At 33.4% G+C, this 27,507-nt stretch overlaps 1 protein-coding gene across 1 annotated transcript in view; it reads left to right on the forward strand.

The window, feature by feature from the left end:
- Positions 1-278: 278 nt before the first annotated feature.
- Positions 279-27,507, forward strand: part of LOC129235253 (sec1 family domain-containing protein 1-like) — an 89,682-nt gene continuing 62,453 nt past the window's right edge. Inside the window, exons 1-8 of the mRNA XM_054868963.1 lie at positions 279-415; positions 739-809; positions 912-1,000; positions 6,622-6,712; positions 7,244-7,366; positions 18,638-18,725; positions 24,670-24,759; positions 26,910-26,965. Coding sequence (XP_054724938.1) covers positions 385-415; positions 739-809; positions 912-1,000; positions 6,622-6,712; positions 7,244-7,366; positions 18,638-18,725; positions 24,670-24,759; positions 26,910-26,965 — 639 coding nt within the window. The 5' untranslated portion in view covers positions 279-384. The remainder of the gene's footprint in view (positions 416-738; positions 810-911; positions 1,001-6,621; positions 6,713-7,243; positions 7,367-18,637; positions 18,726-24,669; positions 24,760-26,909; positions 26,966-27,507) is intronic.

Raw genomic sequence — 27,507 nt, forward strand, 5'->3', positions numbered from 1 at the left:
AACAAATGCAAAAGATGACGTGAAAATAGAAGTTGGAGTACATTTTTATTTTCGACTACTCATAACAAAAGAAAAAGAAATAACAACCAGTAGAATGAATTATTTTTAGAGTATTCTAATTAAAAATGGTTCCTTCCATTCAAATTTTAAATTTATTCTCCCTTCGCTGGAAAATTTAAATGGAAAACTTTTCAGACTTTTTTCAAAACTTATTTGGCAATAGCAACTTGGAAACCGTGAAAACAGTTTTTTTTTTCTGATCTCTTCCGACACGTAAATACAAGACATATGACAAAATAACAGCAGTATTAACAGTTTTCTGCTGGTTTATAGTGAAACGTATATTTATGATTTTTTAAATTCACCCTCTATAAACACTCCGATATGGGTGCAGTATTAAGAGAAAAGCAAATAAGTAATTACTGTTGCATTTAATTGGATTTGATTCTTTTTAAAAATGTGTTTCCTTGGTTATTTTTGTACGTCGGTAATTATATTTTGTTATCAAAAGGAAATTTTGCTCTAGAAGTAAAAATGTATGTTTTTGCAGTTAATTTTTATTTTAGCGAGAAGAAAATAATTATTTATTTTGAAGAATTTGTTAAATGTGTTACTTCAAAAGTAATACATGTCTTAGCTTTCAAAATTTACTGTTCGTGATCTTATGTGTTGTCTCTACTTGTTTTGTAAAAAATTAATTTTTCAGCAGAGTTTGTTGATTGTTTGCTATGATTTCAGATGCTTTAAAGAGAATGTTAAATTTCAATGCCAATGTGACTAAAACATCTGTTGCTGAACCAGTTTGGAAGGTATTTGCTCCCCCCCCCCTTTTTTTTTCAAGTTTCATTATTGCGAAAACTTGTTGTTTTGTAGTTGTTTTTCCTCATTAAAATATTTCGCATTTTTAATAGGTTTTGGTGTATGATCGCTTTGGTCAAGATATCATTTCACCACTTTTGTCTGTAAAAGAATTAAGAGAAATGGGTGTTACTCTTCATCTGTAAGTTGTACAATGTTTCAAAAATTTATTTCATTTTAAAACCTTTTGAAAATTGTTTCATTGAAAATGTTAAATATAAATTTAACTGACTTGATTTCAGATGTAAAACACTAGTCATTCCATCTGTATCTCTTGATGTAACTTATTAAAGGTTTTTGTTTCATCTGATAAATTTTTCTCCATTGAGATACTTCGTTAAATGCATAAAGATTTTTGATTCAATGGATGGCGAGTTAAAATGTTATCTTCATTGCTATGTAATTACATAAGTTTGCTAATATTGAGTTTTTTCATGTGTTTTAAGTTAAAATCAGTTGATTCCTATGTATTTTTAAAAACTGATTCTGAAAATAGTCTTCATTTTTTCCATCACATCAGAATTTTTTGGAGATCACAAAGTATGGAAATAAGAAAGAAAGGAAACTTTGGAAATTCAAAATATTCTTAATTTTTTTTTTCTTCACATTTAATCTTTTTTACTTTCTTTAAGACCTAATATATGGAAGAGAATGTTGAATTTATGTAGGTTTTTGAATTTTAGTTGATTTACTCATTTTGAGGTGTGTTGAACCTATTTTGACCATTTTTGGAAAATGTATGATCAGGGTTCGCCGATATATACCAGTCGGTATATAAATTGAAAAATCAGGATATATATCCAATATTTATTATGGAAATGTCATGATATTTTGATTTTTTTGTTATTTATTTTTTCAACTATAAAAAATTATGTTAATGATAGTAATATTGTTTATTTATTATTGAAAATAACTAAAAAGTTATGTACTATATTTTTATGATGCATCATTAATGTAACAAATTAATGTAATATTCCTTTTTTATTTTTTTATGTTTATAAAATTATTAGTAATGTAACAATTTTAATTCACATTAAAAGTGCCTAATTAAATATTAAACGTTGGTCAGAAAAAAAGAGAAAATGCCTTATGGTTGTGCACCGACTAATGCATATTTTTATTTCTGAATCATGCAACTGTGTAAAAGTAGCTAACAGAAGAAAAAGAAATGAGTAAAACAGCTAATGTTAATTAACTCCATTGAAATTAATAAAGATGTTAAATGGAATTTTAGATATAAATAATGAAAGAAATCTTAATTTTAAGTCTACATACTGTAATAACAATGTAAGGAAATAAAGAGTGATTTGGGGATGCATTTACTATTTTGAAGACCTTAGTTTATGCTGATTGAAAATATTGAATGTATATCAAAATATTCGGTGTACAGTAGACCCTCGTTTTACGTGGGTTTATTTTATGCGGTTTCGATTATATGTGGTTTAAAATTTGACACCTTTATTTTATTTTACACGGATGAGTTTCAGTTTTACGCAAATGCAGCAATGCATACAGACTGAATTTTCCCCTCTTTCAAAATTCAAACTTCTAAAGATTACAGATTACATGTAATTAACTGCATTTTGGCGTGCTAATAATCAAGCTTGGGCCACTGGAGGCATTTATGTGATTAGTTCCAGAGTTCTTTCCAGAAGTAAAGTTATCAAACTCACACAATTCAGAACTCACTGGAAGAAGAGCTATTAGGAGTGACAGAGGAGGACAAACTCAACGAGGATACTGATATCGGTGACACAACCAAAAACGTTCGCATTGAAAATTTTGAGCCATTCCTTGACAATAGACATGATCTTTCTAATTTGTTAAAGAAGGAAGATTCTACCATGAAAATGATCATGGATGCGTTATTGCTCTGCAAAGAACTACAGAGAAAACTTTTTGACTGCCAAAAGACTATCGTAGCCAGCTCCTTTTCATAAACACTAAATTAATTTGTGTTTTTTATGCATGTTGTGCATAGAAATCAATATAAGTACACATTAAACTTATTACATATTTAATCATTACTAGAATGAAGTATTTTTTTATCTACAGAACCTAACCCCTATTTTAACACTACTATTAAGTCTCAATTTACGTGGTTTTGATTTACGCGGCATTTCCATGGAATGTAACCCCTGCGTAAAAAGAGGGTCTACTGTATATCAGAATATTGGGTATTTTCGAACCCTATGTATGTGTGTCTATATATGTTTAGTCATCTTTTTATAGCCGCTCTTGCACAAGAACTACTGTTGAAATTGAACAAAAAATCTGAATTGGTACTGATTAGTTTTTTGCACCGATTCCTCCAAGTGGGCTGACAAATACTGAGTTTTGGGTGCAAGAAATTTCTAGAACTGTTTGGGTGTTAATAAAATACACCGAACCGTCCATGAATAAGTCGTCTAGTAGGTCATAAACTTCATTAATTAACATCAGAAGCAATGAAAGGAAGCATGATTTCAAACACTTACTTGAATAAATAGTTAATTAATTAAAAAAATTATGGCAAACACTTACATTTTATTTATAAAGTGTTTGAACACAAAGGATAATAATATATTTGCATGATATTCTACATCTATCCATCTTGTATGCAATTATTAAATTATGATCACAAACAAGTGGGTACTCCAAACTCCCAAACTCCAGTAAGGGATCCGTTATCATAATGGGGGATTTCAATTTTCCGGGTATTGATTGGAATAATTTTTATCCTGGTAATAGCAAAGAAGAGGGATTTTTAAAAATAATTGGTGACTGTTTCTTAGATCAAGTTGTAACTCAGGGAACTCGAGAGGAGGCAATTTTGGATCTAGTTTTTTGTGACATAGGTAGTTTTGTTCAGGGGTTGAGTGTAGGGGAGCATATTGGAGATAGTGATCATAACAGCATTAGGTTCCGGGTTAAATTTGAAGTGTGCAAAGATGATAATTTTAGGTTTGTGCCCAATTTTAGAAACACTGATTTTGTTGCCCTTCGGCAGAGCTTGAAAGAGGTTTTTTCGTCAGGGTTGGAAAATAGCGACGTAGATCAGCAGTGGACGGAATTTAAGGATAAACTTGCTAAAACCGTTGGGGACTATGTTCCATTTAGGAGAAAAGGTGTTAATACCAAAATTTGGCCCATGTGGTTCTCCAGGGAGACTAAAGAAGCTCTTAATTATAAGCAAGCCACTTTTCGTAAGTTTAAAGAAAATGGTCAGAGTGCGGAGAGGCTCCAGTATGGTAAGGCAAGGCGAAATTTTAAGTATTTGGTACGGATTCAGAAAAGGGAATTGGAGCAAAGGCTGGCAGATGACATTGATGGGAACCCTAAGAGGTTTTTTGCTTACGCTAATTCTGGGAAAGCTCGAAACAGTCAAATTGGGCCTTTGGTTGATGAGTATGGAAATTTAATCCAAAACGATAGGGATATTGCAAATGTTCTGAATAACTTTTTTTCCAGTGTGTTTAACGATAACTGTATCTCAACAGTTGACACTAACAAGACACAAGCTATTATACAGCTTGAGGATTTTGTATTTTCCAGGGAGGAGGTTTTATTTCATTTGAAAAAGATTAAAGCAACTAAAGCTCCGGGACCAGATAATATTTATCCAAAAATTTTAGTTGAATGTGCAGAGGAATTAGTGGATGTTATTTTGAATATTTTCAATGCTTCTTATAACTCGGGGACGGTGCCAGAGGACTGGAAGCTGGCTAACATAACGCCACTCTTCGAGAAGGGGTCTAAAGGTCTTGCTGGGAATTATAGACCTGTAAGTTTGACTTCGGTGATTTGTAAGATTTTCGAAACTTTGATCAAAATTAAGATCATGATGTTCTTAGAGACTAATAGTCTGTTGACTAGTTTGCAGTATGGTTTCAGGAAAGGTAAATCCTGTACTACTAATTTATTGCATTTCTGCGACAAGGTTACCTCAGCTTTAGGTAACAAAAAATGTGTTGATGTTGTTTATATTGACTTTCAAAAAGCTTTTGACAAGGTACCGCATGTTGCTCTTCTCAGCAAGTTAGCTGACATTGGAATAGGAGGAAAAACTTTACTTTGGGTTAGAAATTGGCTTACTGGTAGGAAGCAAAGAGTAGTTGTGAGAGGAAATCATTCTAATTGGAGTGATGTTTTGAGTGGGGTTCCTCAGGGATCAGTTTTAGGGCCTCTTTTGTTTATTATATTTATGAATGACATCAATGAAAATATTTCTGGAAGCATGAATTGTTTTGCTGACGATGTAAAAGTTATGGGGATTGTTGAAAATGAAGAACAAGTAAAACAGCTGCAAGAGGATTTAGATCATATTACTAAGTGGGCAGATAAATGGGGTATGGCAGTTAATGTAGGGAAATGTCAAGTGCTACACTTAGGTCATGGAAATAAGCGTATGAGATATCATTTACAGGGTTCAGTCATAAATCAGGCAGAAAATGTTATGGATCTGGGTGTCTTTATAAATCAGGACTTCAAGTTTAGTCAACAGTGCAGTATTGCTAGTAACAAAGCCAACAAAATGCTTGGGTTCATCAAGAGATCTATTTCAAACAAATCTAAGAAAGTTCTTCTGCCTTTATATAGGAGTTTAGTAAGACCTCATTTGGAGTATGCTGTTCAGTTTTGGTCGCCTTATCTGAAGAAAGATATTTTCATATTGGAAAGGGTTCAAAGAAGGGTAACTAAATTAGTAAGGGGACTCTCAGATTTAGATTATGATACCAGACTTAATAGGCTTAACATGTATAGCCTGGAGCAAAGGAGAGTCAGAGGGGACATGATTCAGTTATTTAAATTTATCAAAATGAAAGATGTAAATGGATTAAATTTTTGCGGGGAAAGCAGGACAAGGGGTCATTGTTTTAAGCTATTTAAATCTCAGGCTAACTTGGAAATCAGGAAAAACTACTACTTTAGCAGGGTCGTGGGCACTTGGAATAGCTTACCGGAAGAGGCGGTAATGAGCAAGGGAGTGGATAGCTTTAAGAGGGCCATTGATCTTCATTGGGGACTAATTAATTGACTAGGACCAGCCTAGCTGGGCCCAGAGCCTGTTGCTGGTCGTCACATTTGTATTTGTAATAATGATGGATGGATAAAATTGTCGATGTTTAAGGGTGCTCCATGACCCTCTCCTCGTGTCCATTCCTGAAGATGATTATTTTCTACTGGGGTGGGGGGGGGGGCAATTTGTTGTTGACAGGGATTCTATGTTGCTACATACACTGTTAATGCAGAAATACTTTGCAGAAATTGAATTTGATTTAATTTTAATGTGCAGTACAAGATAAATTTAGACTAGTTTTCTGATAATTTTCATGAGAAAAAAAGGGGCCAATAGAAGTTACAGTACCCTCTATTTCAGGCACTTCATCTGTTTAGATATAAAAAGGCAAAAACCAGAAATTGAATAAATCATAAGGAAAAAATATAGGTATATATATATTTTTTAAATATTTAAGTTATTGTTTGCAATTATTTTAATTTGTGGTTTTTAAAAGATTCTGACTAAATAGAAACAGGTCAAGCTTTTTTTTTTTTTTTTTTTGTTTGTTTGTTTCTTAGCTGAAATGTACAAGTCCATCAATTATCAAAACCTAAAACACACAACCATCTTATTATTGTGTGATCAATATTATGATTATTTTAGCAGTATTAATGTATGATAATGTATCCAATTGCTAGACTTATTATGCCATTATAATTTGAAAAGTCATTTTATCTTGTTTGAAATATAAAAAAATGAAAAATTTTTATCTTAATACCTAGGTTGCTACATTCAGATAGAGAACCTATACCTGATGTTCCTGTTCTATATTTTGTTATGCCAAATGATGAAAATATAACCAGAATTGCTCAGGTATATGCTTTATTTGTCTGAATGTTCTATGGTAAATTTTCTTGTTGACCAATAATTTTACTCTTTCTAAATGTTCTCATTATTGATACAAAGTGGAATAATGAAAGTGTGTATTTTGTTTATATTTTTGCCTATGATATGTTTTAATAATTTTTTTTAGGATGATTAGCATAAAATGTCAACTCACAGGTAACTTTATAACTCATTAACAATTTAATGAAAATCTCCCTAAAGCTTTCAATTTTTTTTTTTTTTTTTTTTTTTTTTTTTTTTTTTTTTTTGCGTGAAATCACAATCACAGCTGCTTTAATGCAATATTCGGGTATTTAAATCAGATTTCAGTGTATTAATAGCAGGACCGGCTCGCTCTAATCTATTTATATCAAATTGAGTTTTCACACACTCATCTGCACGGAAAATTCACTTCTCTGGAATTTGATGTTTTCTTGCAATTTTAAGTTTTTACTGTATTTATCTTATGCAAAAGTTATCATAAAATTCTAATTCAAGTTTAAATTTGACTTTTTTTAGGATTTTAGAAATCAGCTATATGACTCTTATTGTTTAAATTTTATCTCTCCTATTTCACGTCAGAAGCTAGAAGATTTAGCTAGTGCTTCGATACAAGCCGGTTGTGTTTCTTCAGTTTCATCAGTATGTTTCCTTTTTTTCTTTCAAGTTGGACAATTTTTTAACTTCTATTTTATCCTGTTTAGTCTATAACAATATATGTATGTGCATATTTATATATACACAAGGGCGCCCATATGCAAAATTTTAGGAGGGGGGGCTCAAAAATTTTCCCCATGGTTTAGCAGAATATTTTCCCCATGAAAACCGATTTCAGTATAGATTAGAGACATTAAAATTTGATATTTTTAATAACTTATTCATTAATGGGTGGAAAAGAAATTTGTATACATTTTTGCAATGAAAAAAGCACTAAAAGCAAGGAAGTTCTCATTTCAAAGGGGGGCTCGAGCCCCCCTTGCCCCCCTATATGGGCGCCCTTGTATATACACTCATGTTTGTGAAAATTGCAACACCATGAAGGAATTATGCAAATGAGAAACAGCCCCTTTTCACTGATAAAATCACAACAACTAATTGCATCAAATGTGGAACCTTACTATATTCATTGTAACTTAAATACAGTGATCTCTCGCTTATACGCGACCTCTGTTATACGCGTTTTTCACTTATGCACGTTTTTCTCACGGGCCCGGCCAGCCATATAGAAAAACAATGTTAACTCTTGTTCATTTATACGCGAAACCTAAAATGCACTTTTCACTTATGCGCGAAATTTTTTTTTCAATTTTAGTTAATTCACCTAATTTACGATTTGCTTATCAGAGGATTTGTACCCTTCTTGTTCTTTCTTGAAATACATTCACACGACGTTATTCCATTGTTCGGATTCTTCAAAGAACGTTTTTTTTTTTTTGTTTTTTTTTTTTGCACAAGTGTGCAATAGGGGGTGGAATTAGTCTTGTGATTGACTTCGAGAGGGGAGAACAGGTTACATACAAAAAGGTTGACGTCACTAAAAATCGTGCTCAAGCGGTACGCGTTGACATAGCCTATCGAAAATCTTTTGCATCCTCGTAGACTATAGCACTGATCACGCGACATTTTTTTAGGTTTTGGGAATTCGCTTACGTACTGTAAGTGCATAAAAAATGACAAAACGTACAACTTCAAATTTGGCTTTTTTATTAAATCACAATGTATAAATGGAAGTTATGTGCGAATTTATTCATTAGTATTAGTAGTATACTATTAGTATTACTATAACTGATGTTAACTTATAGCATTTAAGCTAATTTTTGGGTTTTTCACTTATACGCAAATTTCACTTATGCGCGAAAATTTGGTCGCGTTTGGTCGTGTATAAGTGAGAGATCACTGCACTTGTACAGACCTCTCCAATGTTGAGTTTTGTGATGGTCTCCTTACCACCCTCAATAAGAAAGAATGTGTTCCTGAACTTCTTAGACAACTGGCCCTGGAAGTCATCAATAAAATCTCTCCAAATGATATTACAATATATTCAGATGGCAGCAAAATGAATATTCAGGCAGGTAGTGGAACTTACATTAAAACTCCTCAAGAGAAGTTCTTCCTAAAGCAACAAAATCCAGATTTTTGTTTAGTTTTCCGAAGTGAATTAATTGCCATTCACCTAGGACTGGAGAAAATTATGTGCGAAAACAACTTCAGTGATCTTTGGATACTTTCTGACAGTAAAAGTTCAATTCAACACCTCAGAAACTGGTCCCTCATAGAAGACAAAACTAGCCTATCAATCCTACGTAAAGTAAAGCTCATAGCCCTTCAGCATAAGGTCCACTTTCAATGGATCCCTTCCCATGTCGATATCTACGGTAACGAGCTGGCCGATACTCTTGCCAAAGAGAGTCTTGCCCATCCAACACCTTTCACCTCGGAGCTCACCTATCTGGAACTGTTCTCCAAGCAAAAAGCCAATAATAAAGAAAAATGGTTAATACCTCCATTTCACAATTGGTACAAAGGCAAAAGACCAGGACAATCTCTTGCCCTTCCCTGTGACAGGCAGACTAACACCCTTCTGTCTCGCCTCGCCAGTGGACATCTGAAAAGTCTCACTTTCTCTGGAAGCACCAAGAGGTTCCCCATTTGCCCTAAATGCCAACAAGACCAGGCATCACCACAGCATATCTTGAGCTGCCTGGGATTGGACTGGAACGACATATTTGACAGTTCACTGCTAGTGTCAGATTTCATAAGGGTCAACGGCTTCATCGATTTGGTCTGACTCCGTCAGACCAAAAGGAGATTAAAAACAACAACAGCAACATTATGCAAACGAACTGAAATTCACAGGAAATGTATAGCAGGATAAGATATGCAATTGACTAGAATTATAGAGGCGTCGCACATGCGTGGACCGAGTTACGTGCTCTGAGCTGCGGCGTAGACTCTGTACATAAAATGCTGTGAAGGTTTTTTGGAATCATTGTATGATTATCTGTCAATGGTAGATGTTTCTCTAGTACTCAATATGCCTCGTCCAAAACGCAGAGCGTCATACGAATGAGTAGGAGTTTGAATGGGGCCATCTGATTTGCATTCATGAGGGTGAACTTACGTATATAGAAATCAGTGCCTGCAAGTGACTTAATGCCTCAACTGTGATGTGTATTTGTAAAAAATGGACAGAGGAGGATGAAATTAGCCAAAGGACTTGCACCAGCACACGCAACGGAACAACGCCACGTGATTATCAACACCTCACACACCTAACTGATGGATCGTATAGCGTCCTCTCGTAAGCTAGCATAATGTTGGAGTATGGCTACAGGTGTCACAATTACTACATCCACAATTCATAGAGGTCTGCTGCCCCAGGCTCCTTCATGCAAGGATTCCCTTTACCCTCAACCATTATCATTTCCGGTTTCAATGGACCCACCAACACACCCAATGGCGTGCGAACTAGCAACAGGTCCTCTTCTCGGGTGAGTGCAGATTTAATCTGCACTGTAACGATGGACGTGTACACGTCAGACGTTACACATGGAAAGGTCGTCTCCCAAAGGGTGTAATCTGACATCATACCAGCATAACACCAGGCGCCGCAGTGTGGAGCGTTATTGAATATCAAGGGCAGTCCCATCTAGTCCGAAATAGGGGTGACCTCAATAGCGAGCACTAGTTCAGGGACGCTGTGCCGTCGGAAGTACTACCCTTTCTTCAGAGCATTCCTGGTGCTGTGTTTCAGCAGGATAATGCATGTAACATACAAGTATTCTTCGGTGCACGGCAGGTTACTCTACTTCCTTGTTCTGCTCGTTCTCCCGATATGACGCCCTCAAATCTGTCTCGGATTACGTTGGCTGGAGACTCGCCCATGTGTCTCGCCAGCAATTGGTACGGAAGAACTCTGGCATCAGATTGAAACCAAATGGGATGCTATTCCCAATTGTGACATTCAGGACCTCTATGATTCGATGTCAAAACGTGTACAGGCTCACATAGCTGCGAGGGTTAGCTACATTCGATTTTAATTTATGCCAGTTATTTTCATTACATTGATCTGTAATTTTGATTGTTTATTTGTAGCACTATGAGTAATATGTGCAATAAATTTTATTCCTTTCCAATGAGTTCTTCATATTGTTGCAATTTTCACAAACATGAGTGTATATATGGAACATAAATTGGGGTTTTAACTCTGCTCTATTGAGTTTTTAGGTTTATTTTTTAATTTTTGTTAATGTTCTGAACTAATTAATAGTCATAAAAGTCTATGAAAATTTTATTTTTGTATTTTATGCATTGTTGACAGTCAAACCTTTACTGTTTCCCCCTTAATTTTTGCTGCACTTTAAACAAATATGATATGGTTTTAGAACGCTATTGCAAATTTTAGAATTTGTCTCATCATGTTTGGTTGAAACCATGTGGAGCTGAATGTTTGAGCAAGGACATGAAAAAGTGCTTGCCCTTAATAGAAACTTCAAACAATAGACTGTCTTAAGTAAAAGTATCCATGAAAGGTACTTCTTTATGGAAAGGTATCTTCAAGGGCGTGCTTAGAGTTTTAGCAGCCCTGTGCAAAATTTGTTTTCATAGTTGATAAATAATAAGTTTTGTCATTTATTTATTCTCTCCTAAAGCATAACCCACTGTAGTGTGTCACCCGGATTTATTAGTAAGTTCAAGATTTTTATAAGTTATTACAAATTTAAAAAATATGGCAGAAAATATGGTTGCAAAGAAAAGTTTTGGAATCCGAAAGAGATGTAATTGATGAAATAAAGACTGGTATCTGAATTGCATTGCTTTAACCCTATGGGGGGGGGGAGGTATGAAATATGAAATTGAAATCTAACTTCAGAACTTTTTCCTGGATTTTAGGTTGTCATAAAATTTGAACAAAAGTAATTCAACAGCTCGTACTTCGTGATTGCAATGTAAAAATACTTGTTTTTAATGGGTTACAGTTTCAGAGCTTAAATATCTATTTTCAAAAAGATATTGTCATCCAAAGTGGCTATCAAAACCGCTCGAGTGAAAATTAGCTTACTTTCAAAGCGCTGTAGCTCAAGTTTGTCACCTCGTATCTTCTTTTCATTAATAGCATTAGAAAGAACATATTTTTCTTTCAAAATAAGTTTTTTCTTCGATGATGTTCTTTCGAATAAGGATAAAAAAATAAGTTTTTCGGTCGAAAGTTTTAACTGTTATAACGAATTGACATGTTTAAGCTCACGGAAATTTTATCACACTGGAAACCTGAAATTTTAGGAGCTCAAAGTACTTTTGGTTATCAATATGTTCTAGTATTGTTTTTTAATTTGAATTCATTAACTTTTGTGTAGCACACAGGGACACAGAGAGCTAAGGTGGGCCCCTTGTCAGTTATGTCGCCAGGCCCCTCCCACCTCCCAAAATAAGAAAAAAAACGAAAAAAGGGGGGGGAGAGAAAAACAAAAACAAAGCTGCTTACTAGAAAACAATTAACTCTATTTTAAGTGCCACAGAGTAAATTTTTCTAAATCTTTACGTCTTCTCTTATTCAGAGTTTTTTCCCCTCTTTTTCTTTCTTCCTTTATTTTTTCTTTCTTTCGTTTTTTTGTGTCAGTGTCGCTGGGCCTCCCCAAGGCCTGGGCCCCTAGTTTCTGGCTAGGCTGACCCAGTGTTTCTTTCAGATCTTTTGCTCCAAGGGGGCATTTTGAAAGTTTGGGGGGACATGGGTGTATTTAAGGGGGCAGGTCACTTTAAGAATTCGGAGGGTTCAAGGGCATATTTAAGGAGTGTGACACATAACCCCCCCTCCCCTCCAAGAAATTAAATCAAAATTATTATCAACTCTGAATAATTTTCTAATTTCAATTTGTGCAGTTACCAACATGTTTGGCTTGCCCGCCCCTCCTCAAATAAATCCCTGTATGTGTCCACGAACAGGATGATATGAGTTTTAAAAACACTCCTGGTTCATTATATCGTTCCCACAAAAATGTAACAGATCAAAAGACTGACAGTACTGCAATATCATGAAAAACAAAAAATTTTATTAGAAAATAAAAAAAAAGTAGTGAAAACATTTCTTAATCATTAAAATATGCACAAAATCACTCTAAGCGAGAAAAATACTATCATGTTTCATATTGACAGTCCTCCGTCACACTGCAAATGCATAAGAAACTTAAGTTTATGAAACACGTAACGAAGCCTGAACATTGTGTAATAAAAATTATTTAAAATGAAGCACATTTACAGAAACAAATATTCGTTGAATTTGCTCCATCTTAGAGATGCAAACAATCGGGGGGGAAACGGAAAATTTCCGAAAAAAACGGAAAAAAAAAAACGTTTTTTCCCGAAGAAATAAATTTCCACTTCGGAAAAATTGAAAAAAAAAAAGAATTTTTTCAACTTTTCAGGGTTTTAGTTGAAATTTTCAGCAAAAAGTGATTAGAAATTTCTCACACTTAAATTCTGATGCAATTTCCTCCCCCCTCCCGTTTTATGTTAAAATACTGTCTAACATTAATGCAAGTTGTTGTATGACAATATAATTTGCATATAGATCAAAAAATGTTTAATACTTTTTACAAAAAAGCTTAAACCAATAACCTTAATGAAGAATTTATTTTCCTTCTTCATAAAACAAACAAGCATAATTTTAATCACAAAGCTATGTTTCTGCTGACTGTGAACCAAATGTACAAAGTGCGGCAAAAAAAAACACGGGCAAGCAATTTTCCAAGAAACTTTATTAAAAATAAATAAACTAACAAAACACAAAAAATAATAATATGAGAAGACCTTTAGCAATCATTAAATTTAATTGGTTTCAAACTAGCAACCTTTTGCAGTAATACAGAGATGCAACTGCTTATTGAAATTTTCATTCAAGGGCAGCAAATCCTTTTATCAATCCTGTTCCCTATAAAGCAATTGGTTTAGAGAATTCAATTTTATGATGGGATTGAGGAGGAGCGAGTAGATCGTCCACTTAAAAAAAGATATCTTGTCAAAAACGCTTTGAACCACTCTTGTCTTTTTGGCCATATGAATCGTTTAAAGGAAAATATCCAGTCTACAATGCTGAAGTGCTCTTAGGCCCACAGAAATACAATAACTTCTAAAATGTCCTCTGGTTCACTTTTTGATTCATTCTACGGGCCTCATCCACAAAGAAATAGGGATTTTTTATCGCTTGTCCTGATTCCATCTCAGACCAAGCCTGACTTTAGATTTTGGCAATATCTAACACTTTCTAAGGTGCTTGGAGTGTCTACCAAGGGCGCCCATATGCAAAATTTTAAGGGGTGGGGGGACTCTAATATTTTCCCCATGGTTTAGCAGGATATTTTTCCCATGGAAACCGACTTTAGTACAGATTAGAGCTAATAAAATTTAACATTTTTGACAACTAATTCATTAATGGCTGCAGAAAAATTGTTTTTACATTTTTACAAAGAAAAAAGTATTAAAAGGAAGAGGAAGTTCTCATTTACAAAAGGAGGGGGCTTGAGCCCCCACTTCCTCCCCTATATGGGAGCCTATGGTGTCTGCAGACCAAATCCTATGGTTCTGGGGGATATGAACCGGTTGAACGGTAAATCTTGAAAAGTATCGGTTGAAAGGTATCTCTTAAAGCGTGGACTTGCGGGCCCATCTCAAACGTTTCTGGCATCTTTAGAGTCATACAAATGCCTGAATTTTTGGAACTTGCAAAACTTCTGTTTGAGCTGTTTTTCCCCTTAGTCGCACTTATCGGTCACAAATTCCCACAAACGACTGCTCTTGTGGAAACCCGAGGATATCATTGAACTCACTTTTGGATGACCTAACGAAAAACTGAAATGTTCACTGTTTATTTTTGTACACTTTCCAGACATCGACTATTATTTCCAAGCCACTTGAAACGACATGCTGTTTCAAATACTGTTTGTCGAGGCACAACAAGCAAACGAACTGTCGTTCTACTTGGTTGAACAACTTAAAATAGCAGTTATTTCGCTTAAAATTGAAAGAAAACCTAAAAACAATACATGAATTAGGTAATATATTGTAAATTATTTCCTAATAAAGTGAGAAACAAAAATAAATTGGGTACTCATTAAAATGAAATTACCTGTCTTCCATTCAATAATACAATTTTTGTCCAATATTTTTTTTACCGCACCCTGTATACTGCTGTAATAAGCAAAAAAGGAGACTTTGCAGTTGGGCTCAAGTTGAGATATTGTATTTTAAAGTGTGGCTCTTCCATACATTTGATTCAGATGTCTTCTTTTTTTTTTTTTTTTTTTTTTTTTTTTTTTTTTTTTTTAAGGATTTTTCAAAACAATAGCTCTTGATCAAATGACCCTAAAACATTTTACTTATTAAGTAAAATGCCAAACAGAGAACAACTTGGTTATGATAACTCAAATTTGTTCAAAAGGGCCCCTATGACTACTTGAATAAACTTAACCATATGAATAAACTTAAACTCCAGTTTAATTTTGGTTCAGCTTAAGAAAAAACAATTTAGTTTTGATTTGGACTTAGACTGGATTGGAAAAAATCAAAACTCAATAGCTTTCATTTTCAGACAGTAACATATTATTTTTCTTCAAAAAAAAAAAAAAAAAAAAAAAACATCAATCATGTTTGAAAGTCGAAAATTTCAGAAGTTTCAAAGGCAATCTAAAATAGAAAATGTAATTGTTATGATTAGACACACATTGCCCAATATTATTGGTTGAGTGACGACTTGACTTATTTCTGGGTTTGACCATGAAAGCCCTCTACTCAGTTATAAAACAAAAAGGTTTTTTCTTCTAATTAATCTTACCTTTATATGTATTTCAGTCGAGCAGAAACAGATCTGTGGATAGCATATATTTTTTAATGCTTAACCCTTTATATGTTACTAGAAACACAGAGCTATTAAGAAACCCAAATTTTATTCATAAAGAAATCAAATTTTCCATTTTTTCCAATTTTTCCTGAAAAAAACCGGTAAAAAAACCGATTTTTTTCCACCACTTCAAAATTTCCGGAAATTTTACATCTCTACTTCATCTAAAGTCGAATTTTGTTTCATTAAATTGTCTTTCTTTTCCTAAATTTGAAAAAATGTGTCACAAAATAAAAATTGCAAATAGGGAAGAAAGATACCTCTCACTAAGTTTCACAGGAAAAAAAAAGACAAGGAAAACGATTAGAGTCCGGATTATGTGCACTAAAAATCATGAAGAAATGCATGCATATATATGCATTAAAAATGCTTGAAATATTCACTAAAAGCTAAAAAATATGCGCTAAAACAAAATAAATATTTGATCTTTTTTTTTTTTTTTTAACTTATGTGAAGAAAGAAGTGAAAAAAAATCTAGAGAAAAACACAGTACTTTCCATGTAAAAAATTTAAAAAAATACCATTTTTATGCATTTCTGTAAATTTATCGTCAAAAGGGGGCCAAAATCAGCGCTTACATACGCACATATGCCAACAACAGTTTTAATATGTGCAAAAATAAATAACTTATTAAATAAATAAATAACACTAAAGTTTAAAAAAATTAGGGTTTTTAAACATTGAACATAAGTTATTAATTGTCAAAGAAGCACGCATGAGAGATTTTCGAAAAGTTACTCTTACAAAAATTTTAAATGATAGCCTCAGAATAAAAAACCACTTTAGTTTTTAGCACCATAATTTAAAAAATTTTACCAAATAAGAGCTTCAGAGCCTTCTTCCAGTAAGAGCTTCAATGTTTTTCTATAATTGCATTTTTGAAACTGCAATGCGAACGCAGGGGGGGGGGAGGAATTGATTTCGACCTATAAAAAAATTTGACCGAGGACAGTCCTTGAGCTCCACCCTTTACCCTAACGTCGATAAATATAGCCTATAATCACATTTTTAAAGCTTCAATTTCTAGAAATTCCTTGGAGAGCCCTATACCTTTTGTCCCACTAGCATCAGCGAAGGAAGTCAAAAATTGCGTTTTTAAAGCTCAAATTTCAAAAATTTTCCGGGGGAGAGCCGGACCCCCCTTTCTATCAGATCTACATTTTTCTACTTGTTCCCTTCCCTTATAAAACTTTCTTCTGGTTGTGCCACTGAAATAGATCACTCATTCTTGGGATCATGGAAAACAACTTCAAAAGAAAAAAAACTCATTTCAAAAGTACTTAGAATTCCTTAAACTTTCTAATTAGTCCATGAAGTTATTCGCGAATAAAAACCAACGAACTTGGAAAAGGAAATCTGTACTTAAGGATTACAAAACATAAGCACAACTGTTTTGCATTGTTTTAGTTGGATAGCAGAATATGAATCAAATAAATATCCTTTGAAAGAAAAGTTTGCCCCCACTTCATGTGGCCAAGTTACACCTCTAGGGCAGCACACAAACACTGCCTGAAAGAAACACAGCTGACGTGGCCTCTCATTGGGCCTGGTAGCACGCATGCAAAGTCGCAAGAAAAACGCAGTTTAGAAACTTTTCCCTGAATTTTAGAATGTTATAAATTTTGAACAAAAATACTTCAAAAGCTCTAACTGTGTAATTCTATTGCACCATTAGAAAGAAGATACTTTTTCAAACAGAAACATTTTATTCTCTTGTATTATTTTAGCCACCCTGTGCGGCTGCGGAATTTGCAACCCCATGAGCACGGCCCTGTGTATCTTGCTTTAAAAGTTATTATTCATGTTTTTTTTCGGGGAAAAAATGTTAATTTTGAAAGATAACATTCTAAATTGAGAAACAAATAATTGACTTCACAAAATTCTAAGATCCACATAAGCTGTGCAGATTTCTGTCAGTTTACTGTATTGACAGTTATAAAAAATTAAGTAATTTTTTTTTAATTCTCTTTAACTGCTGGCATTTGATTACTAGATTGAAAAAAATTTTAATAAAAGAAAATCTTTTTATAAAATTTGATTAAAGTTATGAATTAAGATTTTAACAATAGAGCTATGATAAATATTCTTTATAAAAGCAGTTATTAACAAAAAATAAAATGGGAAGGAATGAATATGCTACTTCCTCTCCCCCCCCCCCCTAAAAAAAAGCTTATTAGTACTTGCACAATTAATAAACTTTATTTCTTTAGTATGGTCAAAAAAAAGACAGGGTTGAATACATTTCACAGAGGCTTTATTTTTGCTGATATAATGCTGTTAAATATTGAGTCTTGAAGCATGGCCCCACTTGATTCTTATAGGCCATGACAATTACTGAACCTCATGGCAGCAAAGAGGGCGCTACAGGCAATCCCTGTTTCCATTCTTACCACCAAAATGTCAATTGATTGGCGGATACATAAGATGACCTCTCAGCACCTCTTGCCATTCAAAATGGGCGACATATGAAGTTTCATCTTTTGAGAATTTCAAGAGCAGATCATCTTAGATTACTAGTTGCATTGGTTTAACACAGAAAAGTCATAAATGGTCAAGGCCTGTAAGAATTAAGCGGGGCCATGCGTGAAGTCTTGACAATAAGGAACGAGTGAAAAACTTTCCAGAAGAATTAGACCATTTTTTTCTAAGTGCAAGAGCTTCTTATAACCAAATATATTTTATAATATGTGTACAGAGTGCAAGAATTTCCTATAGCAAAATATATTTTGTAATATATTTGCATATTTGTGTTTAAATTTTCATTTAGAAATGTAAACGCTTAAGAATTATTGCTTATTTTTTGCAAAAATATTTTAAAGTTTTGATGATCTTTTAATAACAAGACAGCCTAAATTGAAACAAAATATTTTTTTTAGTCCTAAAGTTTATTCTTCAACTGCATTCAATTCTCATTATTTTGTTTTTTAAATGTTTTTTATAAATATAATTTTGGTTTGTTTAGGAAGTTGTTTTTCCTATGCCATGTTACTGTCGCTTTTATTATTATTTCCTGTTTTCAGGTGTTTGATCAGTATCTGAACTTCATAACTCTTGAAGATGATATGTACATTTTAAGACACCAAGACTGTGGGTCTATAAACTATTTTGGTAAGATGGATATTTTGTCTCAATTTCGGTCAAATTGTTTACTAGTAGCCAGGGTGGCCGCCTTGATCAGTATAACTTCTTAGATTAGTACAACTCCAATAATCATTATCGCTTCGCAAATCATTTCACCTCACTCTTATGAAATCGTTTAAGCCTCAGCTGATCAAAAGTCAATTTCCCAGAGTCACTATATCAGACAATTGTTTTCGGGGAAAGTTTACTCTTATTTGAATCGACAAGCGTCAGAGAACCCTGGTTCAACTGTTTCATTTTCTGTTAATAAGGTGAATAGAATTACTTAAAAGCAAAAATAAATAACTAAATATTTGTAATAATGCTTTTTACTGTAACTTATTTCCAGAACAATTTCTCTTTTTAAATTATTTCTATATTCTCTTCAACATTTTTTTTAGAATTGAAAGTGTATTTATTTGGCAAACACTATTAATTGCTGCATTAGTCTACATTTTTCTGTGTCATGTAATTGTGTATTATCTTCCATTGCATTATTCAAGGCAATGCAATAAGAGGGCCTAGAGGGCATTTATCTACATTTTTCTGTGTCATGTAATTGTGTATTATCTTCTATTGCATTATTCAAGGTAATGCAATAAAAGGGCCCCCCATTTGTTTTATCACCAGAGGCACCCAAACGTCTTAATCTGCCCTTGTACTGACTCTCAATGCACTGGGATGTAGGGGCCTCAAAAATACACTTTTTCCAATGTTTAGGTACAAAAATAGATATTCTTCACTAGCACACAGGGAAATTCATGCAACTAATCAATTAATCAAGCAAACAATAAATAGTATTTCACAAGCCAATTCATACACACAAACTATAGTTGACCCTTACTTGCATGGACCCTGGAGGTCTCAATCATGGCAATTTTTCACTTTCCATGACCATGTTTACCCAAACCTGCCAGGCTGTGTTGAATGTCTACCACAAAATTTACAAAACAGTATAATTCATCTACTAAAGGAAATTCTAAACTCACAGGAATTACTTTAGTTAATGCTCAATGCACAGCAATAATCAAAAATAGAAACATCTCAATTTTTAGAAAATACTAAGTCAGGATTCTCTGTAGGAATCTTTATGGGTCACAAGAAATGTTTTGGGGGGAAAAGAAAATAGATGGTTTTAATCTTTATACATAAATGGCTACTTTTGTATGTATGTCCAGGGTAAGTTTCAAAACTACTGGACCGGTATTAACAATTTTTTCACCATAGATAGCTACATTATCAGGACGCAACATAGGCTGTAATTTATTTCCAAAAAAACTCAGTTTAAAAAAGTTATGATGGAAAACAGTAAATTTCTTGTAATTTCCCCATTAAATGAATAAATATAAAACCCATTGTTACAAAAATTTGTTGCCTTATAAGAGCAATATTAATATTGGTACTAAGTTACCGCCCTAAGCCAGGGCTAAGGCAGAAATACTTAAAATACACCACCAGCTCAGTTATTCTATCCGAGGACTGCAGTTTCGTGCTTTTTAGCACTCATCAGCCCGGAATAGGAATCACATGAGCTGGAGGCAAAAAACCTCTTAAGGGAGCCAAGAGAGCCAAATAAACTGGTAGCTAATGTAGAATTAGCACACCAGATGAGTTACCGCAGCAGTGGTGCGGTTCAACTCAAGGATTGATGGCAAAGCATGTTATTGGTAGTAAGTTACCGCCCTAAGCCAGGGCTAAGGCAGAAATGCTTAAAATACACCACCAGCTCAGTTATTCCATCCGAGGACTGCAGTTTCATGCTTTTTAGCACTCATCAGCCCGGAATAGGAATCACATGAGCTGAAAGCAAAAAACCTCATAAGGGAGCCAAGAGGGCCAAACAAACCTTGAGTTGAACCGCACCATTGTTGCGGTCACTCATCTGGTGTGCTAATTCTACATTAGCTACCAGTTTGTTTGGCTCTCTTGGCTCCCTTAAGAGGTTTTTCGTCTCCAGCTGATGTGATTCCTATTCCGGGCTGATGAATGCTAAAACGCACGAAACTGCAGTCCTTGGATGGAATAACTAAGTTGGTAGTGTATTTTAAGCAATATTAATAGTTATCATAATAAAAAATTTAAATCAAGGCTTCTCTGGAGCAACCATGAAATTTATTGCTTTCTTGGGATTTTTCCCCTCATCTATGCCAGTAATCGATAACAGAACGAAGTAAAAAGACAATTGATTTTGGCAACAGTTGGAAAATAGAAAGTGTTTATTGTCAAAAATTACACAGGCCTGCAAAATTCGGGTCATGAAAAAGTGGTTGTACTGTATTGAGTGACTTTTATTCTACTGGATGTGCTGATTTTAAGTATGACATTCATTTTTCTCAATCATAAAGATATTTTCACCAATTGGGCTTTAACATATAGGCAGAAAGACCTATCTTTTCCTATTCTGAGAGAAATAGTCTTTTCAAAATATGTGTAAGTTTATTACTTAGACTTACAAACGCGTTTATGCATCAAGCATACAATTGGAAATCAATTGCTAAATATATATACAGTGGCTCCCAAAAGTGTTCGTACACCTACGATTTTCAATGAAATAGGCCATTATCCATTGGTTAGAATTAATATTTCGGAATAGGTATTTTATTATAAGATCTATGATCTATATTTAACAAAACTACATGAAAATTTTTTATAAAACATTAAAACATAATTTTAAAAAAATCAAAAACCAAAAATTGCCGGAAATTTTATCTCACAAAAGTCTTCGTACACTTTGAAAAAATGTCAAAAAATTAGTAAATAATCTAACTTTTTACAAAGTTATTATTTAGTAGAACATCATGCAGTATCAACAAGAGCTTTTAAACGTCTGGGAATAGATTTCATTGTTTTTTCTTTCTTTTTTTGAGTAATTTCTGAGTAAGTGTTCAACCCCAATTTGAGTCTTACTGTTTCTAGCTCTATTTTCGTTTCAAAGCTGTATTTTCGTAATCTAGCCTCCAGATATCTCTAAATATGTTACATTAAGTTCAAATCTGGAGATTGAGGGGGTATTTCTAAGCTTAAGGACAATTCTTGAGGCACCAAACGCAAACGTGTGCTTCTTATCGTTATCTCGATAAAAAACAAAGTTGTTTCCGATTACCAAATTTTGGGCTAATAGTTTAAAATTGCTTTTTTAAATATTTAAATGAACAGCATGATTCATTATTTAATCAAAAAATTCCAAATTTCCAAGTCCTGATGCTGTAATGCACCCTCACACTAAAACACTTTTACCGTCCTGATTAACTGATCCAACTAAGTTCTTCAGATTAAATTCCTCATTTTTTCTTTTATTTACAATTATACAACAATTTAACCCAAAATGTTAAATTTATTTTTATCTATAAGTAAGACGTTGTTCCAAAACGTTTTGAGCTTATTTATCATTGATTTTGCGACGGAAAGCGTAAGCTTACTGTTATTCGCACGAACAAGAAAATTTCTGCAGGAAGAGGTCCCATTTATCCAGTTAATCAGAGAACTTGGCGAACAATTTTAGGTGAAAATTAAACGTAAAATGTTTCATTCAATTCTGCAGAAATTTTTTCAGCACTCAAATGTATATTTTTCATAATTTTTTTAACTGTAAACCTCCGATCACGCATTGTTAACTTTGCCAGTTGACCTTTTCTTACCGTATTTTCGATCCTATTCTTGTCTTTAAAGCATTTTATCAAGCACTTCACTATAGAATGGTATAAATTACCTAATTTAGAGACATTTCAAACCAATTTACCGCTACTGTGAGTAAACAATTCAATTTTCGAATGGTGTTTGTGGTGTTTTTCAAATATCAGTCATTTTAAAGTAATAAGCACAATATTAAGGAATAAATAAACAAAAAATTAAAGCCAAATGACTTTTAAGGGTCAACACAATGCAAAAATAATAAAAAAATGACAAATTTTAGTTTTAATCATGAATTTATTCGAAAAAATTTGAGTGTACGACGACTTTTGTGGCGTATTATTTCTCCGTCTCTTCATTTTTTGACAAATTTCAAAAATAAAATCTGGCAATATTTTGAAAAAAACTACTAAGTTTTATTCAGAATGGCATAAGAATGGCGTGAAAAAAAATTGGACTTCATATTCAAATTCAGTTTTGCGTTATTTTGGTTTTACTACAAAATTTCAAGGTGTACGAACACTTTTGGGAGCCACTGTATATTAATTTCATAGAAATAAGAACATAGTAATAATTAATCATAACAATTCAATTACAACGGAAGGCAATCTTTTCATTGGCACTGTTTTTGCAGCCAAAGACTACATAATAATGCTTCTCTGCTTTCATTCACCATGTAACCAAAATATTGCAATTAAAATAATCTTTAAAACTTTTGCTAAAATGTAAAATAATCTGCTAACTAAATTAGGCAAAGCTATAAACATCACTAAAACTTCCATTAGTTTGTCTTCATTCACAATTACAAACACTGGCCAGGTTTTGCTACTTATTTCGGAAGAAAATATTTAGCATTATTTTATGATCAACAAAAATATCTCAATATTTGATGACAATATCTCTTTGACAAAAATTAGTAACAGACAGTTTTACAAAGTAGGGAGGAGGGAACATTATCTAAGGTATCTTGAAACGATTACCTCAAATTTGGTAACATTTTAAATCACACCAAGAACCCACAATAATTGAAATTTCCCAAAACAACTAAAGCAAGTATGGTGGGATTACAAGCTGCTACGTTTTTTAAAACTGTTTGTGTTTCAATAGCCATATAGAAAAAGCTTTAGACTATGTTCAAAAAAAAAAAACTGATAAATCTTTATAAACAAGTAAAACTTCATGTTTTGGAAATTCTTAAAATTTTTTTGCATAAATGTCCTGCTTTCGTTTCTAACTGAATACTATTTCAGACTTAATACTTATTGCTATTTTACGTTTATGGGTGAATCACATCAAAGCGGCGTGTTTTGAGTTCTTTCAGTTAAAACAGAAAACGGATGAAAGTAGCGATTGTTTCTCACAATTATTACTGACCCAGGCAACGCCGGGTATTTTGCTAGTATCTATATAGATAGAACAAAGAATATATGTGTATGTATGTTCCCTATACATATCCAGTTTTTGTCGGATCTCAACCAAATTTGGCTGGGAGATACTTGGGCACCCGAGAAGGAACGTAGGGTTCGTTTTTGAACTCCAAAAGGAACCGAACTGTTCGAATTTTAATTTTAGGGCCCAAAAATGGCATTAAATGACTCTTTCTACCCGAAATAATTATCTGATTTCTTAGATTCAGGTCCCATTCGAAAGCCCGCGAAAACACCCATAGAGTTCAATCACTTCCTTCAAACTAAAAAAAAGACTGTAAAATCACCGGGAAAAAATTAAAAAGCACTACTAAGCCTAATGGAACAGAAATTTTAAATCGGGAAAGTTATCATTTGCGTTATCTCCTTTTTAATTAGTGTTCAGAAGGTTGCCATTTTTTTTTCTCGGCTGTGACTAAATAAAATTTTGTTTTTATATTGAGGTAAAAATTTCCCCTTTTGATTATTATTTGGTGATTTATCTTCTTTTTTTTTATTTGTAATTGTATTTATGGAGTGTTGTATTTAATTTTTTTGGGGGAACTTTTGATTTGCTTTTTTCTTTCTTTGAGAATGATTATTTTGACAGGAAATTTTGATGGTTTTTTTCCTCTCTCTCTAGTTAAAGCCTGATTGTTGAACATGCATCACTTGACAAAACTTTTGGCAAAGCTGGGCAATGCAGCTAGTCATTAGAATAAATTACCATAAAAATTTTAGCAAAATCAACAACCATGTGTATTTAATTATGTTGAGCATTACATGCTTCTATTTCTGCCCCATTTCCTCTCAACTCTTCAAAATTGACAAATATTTAAAATTTGTATAGCTTTTAACTTTTTTTTTTTTCTTTATTTTATTTATTTACTTTTCAGCTTTTAATAGAGGTGATGTCAAAGATTCTGAAATGGAAAAAATAATTGATAATGTTGTAGACAGTTTATTCTCAGTATTTGTGACACTTGGTAAGTAGAAAATACATTTTTTTCATTTGAAATATATATACAGTCGACTCTAGCTAACTCGAAATTGAAGGGAAGACATAAAAAATTCGAATTATCGAAAATGTTTCAAAAAATCATTTCATTTAATATAAGTACTATGTACCTCATTAAAAAATCGGTTAGAAAATGAGAACTTACCATATTTTATTTAAAATAACTGTCAAGAAGGTGTGACGGGTATTCTTTTTTCTTTCCATGTCAATTACATTTTCAGATAGGAAATAGCTTTGTGTCCATATCAGGTCTTGATTCAATGAACACCCGCTTGACATGCATGGCACTTTCTGCTTCTTTAAAGGTGATCGTTTTTGGATTGATAAGTTCTTCAATGTAATCGTCTTCCTCTTCTGTTCTCTCAACATGTTTTCACCAAGTGGAACACTCACTGGGTCCGACTCTGTGTTATCCATTTTATCAAGCATTTTTGAACTCCAATCTTCATTCTTTTCTGATCCCCTTGATTATCATCAGTTTTTAAGAATATTCTCTTTGTTTTTGAGAATGGTTGACAGTGTGCTGTTTGGAACACCAAACTTCTTCGCAATATCAATCTTTTTCTTTCCATCTTTTCAACCACATTAATCACCCCCCTTTTTTTTCTTTGCAATAAAAAGTGTAGTGCATTTTCGTTTTGTAGCCATAATTCGATGAAAAATAAGCCTTAGCTTTTTCCGAGCACTAATAAGCTAAGTAGGAAGACAAAGACTAGAACAAGAAAGGGTTGTGTTTTGAAAACTGGTCGGTTGAGATAACGTTTATTCTAGAAATTCGACCATTGTCCACTGTTAACAGGAAACAGCAGTTGAAAGACGTCTCCCCTATCACATACCTGTGGTAAACACAACTGTGAAAATCACAAACAAAAGAGAGAGCCCAAGGACCCGTTTTTTTCTCGAGTGTGTAAATGGGGAAGATAACAAAGTAAAAGGCATAGGAGTTTGAAAATAGAGTTTTGAGGGATTGGAATTTTTTTGAGTGAATGGGAAATAAAATGAGTTAACGAGAAAAAGAAAAAAATACTTTGAGTTAAAGAGATAAAATTTCATTAAAAAAGCATTAAAGGTGCAGAGAAATACTTTTTTTTTTCGAGTTATCAAAAATTTCGAGTTATCGAGGTTTGAGTTTTTGAGAGTTGACTGTATGTATTTACACATGTGTGTTTGTGTGTGGTGTTTTGTTACCAAAAGTTAGAAATCTCTTAAAGTAGACTTTAGTTGGTGAGTATCAACATTTATATACCAGAGACATCAGTCAATGCCTGAATATTTGATTCTTACCCAATGAACTAGAATGCGTTATCTTTATTTGTTTGTGTTTTTAAATACAATTTTATTTATACCAATTTTCATACAAGCGATTTTTTTTGAAAATTTGTTTGGTTTAGTTGCAAATTTACCTCTTAGTTTGCATTTGCAAATAAAATTGTTTTAAAGTTTTGAATCTCTTGATCAGCTGTGGAGGCAACCTCCATCATTTGTACTTCACATTCATAGTCTTCATTGCTGTCATTGGAAACGGATATTAAATCTTATGTTGGAGGAATTTTTAATATGATGAAGCAATACATACTTCATCGACTTCTGAAAGATTTTGAATCCCTTGAAGACAGCTCTGTTTTTCTCTCCAGACCAGAAGCAAAGCAGTTCCTTCTCTAGCACCCCCGGAGTCATTGAGTCACTTGGCGGACTTTGGTTACAACATATTTGATGCACCTCAGTCGCCATAAACGAATCACAGAAGATCTTCGATCGACTGGCATTGCACTCAGGACCCTTCAGTTATGAGTCGGAAGCTTTAATGATCAGTCCACCATGACCTGTTAAAAAATGCATATGTAATGCATTCCGTACATATTTGATTGAATCATAGTCTTTCTTTTTCTTGAATTTCTGCTTTCTTTTCTTTAACGAGTTGTTGCGTTATCTGAATATTACAACTTAGATCTGAAATGTGTGCAGCAAAGTGTAATTTTTCAAGTTATTCAAGTTCATTACTTCAGCAGTAGCATATACTTTAGAAGCTGTTATTATATCTTTTTTACTTTGTTTTTCACAAACGAATTTCATTTTTGAATTTCTTTAATAAAAAAATTTAACTTTCTATTCATGTAGGTGTGGTTCCAATAATAAGAAGTCCTAGAGGAAATGCAGCTGAAGTGGTAGCTGAGGTAATTTCCCATTATTAAAATTACTAAGTAAAGGTTTTTTTTTTTTTTTTTGTCTTTCTTGCTTCCATGCCTCATTTTTTAAAGGTTTATTGCTATGATGTAATAAGGACAGTTATATATGATTGATTCCTGTTTTGCCTTATTTTCTTTTAATTCATTTGTCCTTGAATGGAGTGAATATTTAATGTGTCCTTGAGTCACAATTTACATGCTTGGAGGCTCTTCGATCAGCTAGTCACAAGTCCAATGCCTTTTTGATTTGTCCCCACAGCCAGGGATGTTCACCCTCTCAGGGCAAGAACCCATGCCCCCCCCCCCTAAATATTGCAAAGAACCCCTCTCCCAAATGAGAAAAATACCCCCAAAAATCCCCCCCCCCCCTAAAAATTTCAATGACACAGTCTGCACCTCGAACCCCCCTAGATGGGCACGCTTGCTCACAGCCCATTTGTATAAGTACAGCACTTCTGTATTAATTGAAAACAATGTTTTTTGTTCGCTATAGTAAGGACTTTGAATATATCTGTGTATTTATCATTCTC

The sequence above is a fragment of the Uloborus diversus genome, chromosome 2 (assembly GCF_026930045.1).
Source record: "Uloborus diversus isolate 005 chromosome 2, Udiv.v.3.1, whole genome shotgun sequence".
NCBI classification, from domain to species: Eukaryota; Metazoa; Arthropoda; class Arachnida; order Araneae; family Uloboridae; genus Uloborus; species Uloborus diversus.